Consider the following 5,472-nt stretch of genomic DNA (forward strand, 5'->3'; position numbering starts at 1 on the left):
GCTTTTTCTCCAAGGAACTACTAGTCCTATTCTTTCTTTTTGTATATCAGTGCTCATTAGTCTGAAAGAAGAAATTGATGGCCTTAGCTTAATGCACAAGATGCTTCCAAGCATATATGACTGCTTAGTGGACATTGATATTATTATCTTTTTCTCAAAAGACACTTACCTAGTGACGATTTAAAGAATTTTTCTCCATAGGATAAGTTTAGAAAATAAGCCTACACTTATCCTTTTCTCCATAGTCAAGACAAGAAGTTAAACAACAATATACTTTTGGACTTGCCACAGGAATCAAGAAGGCATGAGATATATTAGCTTAAATTAATCAAAATATAGAACAAAAGATTTGTACTCCCCCAGTAATGCCGCTGTATTCTCAGTATTCGAGTGATGACTTTTTTCAGAGCCCTAGGGACTTTTAAACAAAACTTCTGTTTTATTGTGAAACCACGTACTGATGTCCATGAAGAGTCCAGTGTTTGTTGTCTATGAATAAGACGATTATATATAGTTTGCAACAACGAATAGAAAATCACTCATCCGATCCTTTAACGCCTTTACATTCACTAGATAGGTACAATGGAAATTTTCGTTCTTCCATACCTAAATACCGGCGCTACAGCTGGGCTCTCACTTGCCATACTTGTGTTTTCCTACTTTATCCTAACTAAGAGGTCCCGAGCCAATAGGAGTCCCAAACCCCCTCAAGTCTCAGGTGGATGGCCTCTGTTAGGCCATCTCCACCTCCTTGGAGGATCCAAGCAGCTTCCCCATATAACCTTGGGAGCCTTGACCGACAAGTATGGACCAATCTTCACCATCAATATTGGCATCCACTCCACTCTTGTGTTAAATACTTGGGAAGCGGCCAAGGAATGTTTCACCACCAACGACTCGGTTGTTTCCTCCCGTCCCGCTACGATAGCTGCCAAACACTTGAGCTACAACTATGCCATGTTCGGATTTGGCCCCTACGGTCCATACTGGCGTGAAATACGCAAGTTGACATCCCAAGAGCTACTCTCAAACAGCAGGCTCGAGCTACTCAAACATGTTCGGGTATCCGAAGTAGAGATGAGTTTGAAACAGTTATACAAGCTATGGAGCCAAAGAAAAGATACAATCAGCACCAGCACGGGCCAAGTTTCGGTGGAGATGAAGCAGTGGTTTGGGGATTTGACACTAAACGTGGTTTTAAGGATGATTGCTGGAAAGCGATACTTCAATGTCGCTGATGGTAATTTGACCGACGAAAAAGAGGCACGACGGTGCCAAAAGGCCGTGAGGGGGTTCTTCCATTTGGTGGGAGTTTTTGTGTTGGGTGATGCAGTTCCATGGCTCAAGTGGTGGGATTTAGGTGGGCAGCAGAAGGCTATGAAAGACACTGCAAAGGAACTCGATCTTATAGCTATGGAGTGGTTGGAGGAGCACAAGCATAGAAGAACAACTTTGGGGAAGGCTAAAAGCGACCAAGATTTCATGGATGTGATGCTTTCCGTCCTTGATGGATCGCATGTTGCAGGGTTTGATGCTGATACCGTCGTTAAAGCAACATGTTTGGTATGTATCATAACCTATGTCTACCCTATGTTTGGTATGTATCATAACCAACATCTATGAACACGTAAATATGCAAATCCGTGCACAGTACTTAGCTACTCGATAAAAAATATAAAAAAATAAAAAGCCACTGTTGATCGACCTAAGACCTTATTTAATTCACTTCTTTCTTAATTAGAAAATTAGTCTTGAGATTAGTTATTTCTATTAAATTTTAAGCGCTACACTGAATTTTGATCTTAGTCCACTAATCAAGTATTACTGTAAGCACATTACTAAATTAGAAATGATGATTAATTTGCAGGCTTTGTTATCTGGAGGCACTGACACAACAACGGTGACCCTAACGTGGGCGCTCTCACTGCTGTTAAACAACCCCCAAGCACTGAAGAAGGTCTATGAAGAACTAGACCATCAAGTTGGCAGAGAAAGATTAGTGAACGAATCAGATATAAACAACCTGGAGTATCTACAAGCCACTGTTAAAGAAGTAATGCGCTTATGCCCAGCTGGACCACTCTCTGGTCAGAGGGAAGTCACTGAGGACTGCACTGTTGGAGGGTACCATATCCCAAGAGGCACTTGGTTGATGGTCAACCTGTCGAAGGTCCAGACTGACCCGCGGGTTTGGGCCGACCCGATGGAGTTCAAGCCAGAGAGATTTCTCACCACCCATAAGGGTACTGATGTCAAGGGTCAGCATTTTGTGCTGATGCCATTTGGGAGTGGTCGAAGAGCTTGCCCTGGAATTACTTTTGGACTTCAAATGACCCTTTTGTCCCTGGCTGGTTTTCTTCAAGGTTTTGAGGTCTCAACTCCAGGGACCGAACCAGTTGACATGACTGGAAGCGTCGGACTTACAAACATGAAATCCACCCCACTTCGAGTTCTCGTCAAACCACGCTTGTCCCCAAATCTGTATCAATCAGAATAAGATTATCAACCTAAATATGCATGATGGACTGATACGAAAATTATTGCGAAGTATTAATCATGGAATGGGTAAAATCCTCAAATGGTACCCGAATTATCACCAAATGCACTTTTTAGTACCTATAAATTTTTAGAGAGTCTAGTGGTGCCTACACTATTCCTCCGTTAGCCCCTATGGTACCTCCGTCCATTATTCCGTTAAAAATGCCTACGTGGCGGCCATGTGAGACTCATGTGAGTAAAATAACAAGGGTAAAATAGTATTTTCATTTATGTATAGAATTATAGTATTATAATATATTGAAGGTCTATAATTAAAAAGTAATTTGACACATAAAAAATAAAAATAATACCCAATCCGTTCTTCCCTATTCTCGGGTTACTTGGGGTAATTAATTTAAGTATTTTGTTTGTGTTTAGTTATTTTTTATAAAAATTAATATATATTCATTTGGTCAACTAATGAGATAATTTTTTCTCAAACAATTAATAGGATTAACCAATGGAAGTAGTAAGTAAATGGTAAATGTAGATATTCACTAATTAAATTCAATTCTAGCTCTCTTTTTTTTTTTTAAACCAAGTTTAATTTAGTTTTATAAAAAAATTGTTAAAAAAATAGGGTTTTTACAATTTTATCCCTACTTTAACGGAATAATTGACGGAAGTACTAAAAGGGTTAACGGAGAGATACTACAGGTACTACTAGACTCTCTGAAAATTTGTAGGTACCAAAAAGTGCATTTCGTAATTGTTTGGGTACCATTTGAGGATTTTACCCCATCATGGAATATAGTGGCTCTATGAATAAATTACTAAATCCCACGGTTCCCACCATATGAACGTGTACTGATCGAGTAAAGGGTAAGCTTTCGTGTCTCACTTGTACAACCATATTTGGTAAGATCATTATCTCCTGCGAAAAACTATCCTCTACTTTTGAGCCTTAATCGATTATTTCTATACTTGACAATGATGACAATGATTGGTTAGACGACCACGAACACAGTACGCAAGATAAACGAACTTATCTTGCCTGAAGGCCCAGATCGACCCGAATCAAGAAAGCTCATTGAATAATGTAACAATGGATTAAGCTTTGAGATACATCTCCAAGTCAATTAAGTAAGTGATATTCACAAATAAATGTGTTATTTAGAAACCATCAACTAGCTATAGCAAGAAGCTGCGGAACAAGTATAAATGTGTCATTATCTAACAATATACGGATCGATCACTTGATCATGACTAAATAGCATAACTCGTATATGCATACTATTGGACTGCCGATGACTACTTTTTTTCATTAATTAGGAGGAATTATAGCACATAAACTAAGTTGGAGATCTTAAATTTCACTCATGAAGTAGTTATTGTATATTACCGGTTGTTAATTATGAAATAAAATATAAAAAAATATCAGCGTTAGAAAGAGAAAGATAAGTAAACAAATAAAGAGAAAAATCCAAGTATTGAAAACAATCTTTTCAAAGCCATCGACGAGCTGGAATGAATCTGCACCTCACTACAAATATAGAAACTATTGGTAGTCCACTCTGGTATCATATATATATATATATATATATATATGGCTATTTCATTAAGGGATTATATGTTTTTGGCCATTTTAAGGGATCCTTTGTGGGACCCACTTTTAGATTGCATTTCAGTGTCTCGACCGTTTAGTTGTTAGGTCATAATATATATATCACTTATGCAAATTTTCAGCCAAATTGATGATCGTTAAGGTATCGAAATCAATGGACGAACCGAATCTGTCAAACCTAAACCGTTTGGCCCCGTTTGGTTAGCTGGAATGTCAAAATTGGAAAAGGATTTATTTTCCTTTCCAGACGGATATGGAATGGAATATGATTTGGTATTTCCATGTGAGTGTTTGGAATATTACTAGAAATTAAATTTTGGAATTAATTTTTCATTTCTATTGTAGTGTTTGGTAAGTCATAAGAATGAAATATAGAATTATAATTTTCAATAACGCCCTTTTACTAATTAAAGTACATCAATTTATAAGGAATATTGGTGGGGAATATAAATTTTTAGAGGGATAATTAATGTAATTTTGCCTTTGACAGTGGGAAATGGAAATAGAATACTGATTTGGTGCTTAAATGCAACTTACGCGCAATAAGGGCACGGTCATCAAAGAAAGGGAAAATATTTAAACCCGAAATTATCGTACCACGGGGATTGAAAAGCTAACTCCAATCCTTGGTTATGCTGATTAATAAGTCACTAACAATTAACAAAATCTAGAAAAATAGCACCAAGCTATTTACATGCCCGGCTCGGAACAACCAAACCTAAAATTGGTCAAGAGAACCACAAGTGAATGCGGAAACCCACAACCGAGTGGTATTGACAATGAAAGTAGTTTGTGAAATTTGATTTTGATTGTGAAAAATAAAATTGACAATTGAAAATTAAAATTGCAACTAAAGATAAAGATAATAGAAACTAATCAAGAAATGGAAATTAGGTCACTAGGGTATCCTCCTAGCCAAATTTAATGAACAAATATATTCCGACAATGGTCATTCAATTCATAATGACATCAAGAATCGTACCCAAGGCTTTTCAAGGCTCATGGGTCATTAGATTCCTTAAAGGGTATTCCTACTCCGGATCAAGGGTCGTAGAAACTCAATTGGGACAATCTAGAGCCTTGTTAGGGCCTCTAGTTGCACCAAAAGGTGAAGAGTCCTAGAATCAAAGTTCCCAAGCTAGCCAATACGACAATCGGAATTGGTATATATTGTAACTAACCATGTTCTAAACAAGTGTCCTAGCCATAAATTAGAGAAGTGATTAGGTCCCCTAATTTGTTCTAGACATGCTCATCTACACATTCAAGAGTTAATCAAGCTCCTAATCATGCATCTAAGCCAAATAATATAGATTAGAACATATGCCAAACACGAAATTGAAAACCATTGAATTAAAACATATTTATTA

General features: G+C 37.4%; 1 protein-coding gene across 1 annotated transcript; it reads left to right on the forward strand.

Annotated features, from left to right (window-relative positions):
- Positions 1 to 353: 353 nt before the first annotated feature.
- LOC133741451 (cytochrome P450 CYP82D47-like) lies at positions 354 to 2,582 on the forward strand. Its single transcript, XM_062169340.1, has 2 exons — positions 354 to 1,563; positions 1,868 to 2,582. The coding sequence occupies exons 1-2, from the start codon at positions 583 to 585 to the stop codon at positions 2,495 to 2,497; spliced, it is 1,611 nt and encodes a 536-aa protein (XP_062025324.1). The 5' UTR covers positions 354 to 582; the 3' UTR covers positions 2,498 to 2,582.
- Positions 2,583 to 5,472: the final 2,890 nt, after the last annotated feature.

The sequence above is a fragment of the Rosa rugosa genome, chromosome 3, assembly GCF_958449725.1.
Source record: "Rosa rugosa chromosome 3, drRosRugo1.1, whole genome shotgun sequence".
Taxonomy (NCBI): Eukaryota; Viridiplantae; Streptophyta; class Magnoliopsida; order Rosales; family Rosaceae; genus Rosa; species Rosa rugosa.

Bases quoted from the DNA above. Each gene is read 5' to 3' on its own strand.
- LOC133741451 (XM_062169340.1), top strand. From the start codon at position 583: ATGGAAATTTTCGTTCTTCCATACCTAAATACCGGCGCTACAGCTGGG. The intron at 1,564-1,867 runs GTATGTATCATA...ATTAATTTGCAG, and splicing joins TCGTTAAAGCAACATGTTTG to GCTTTGTTATCTGGAGGCAC.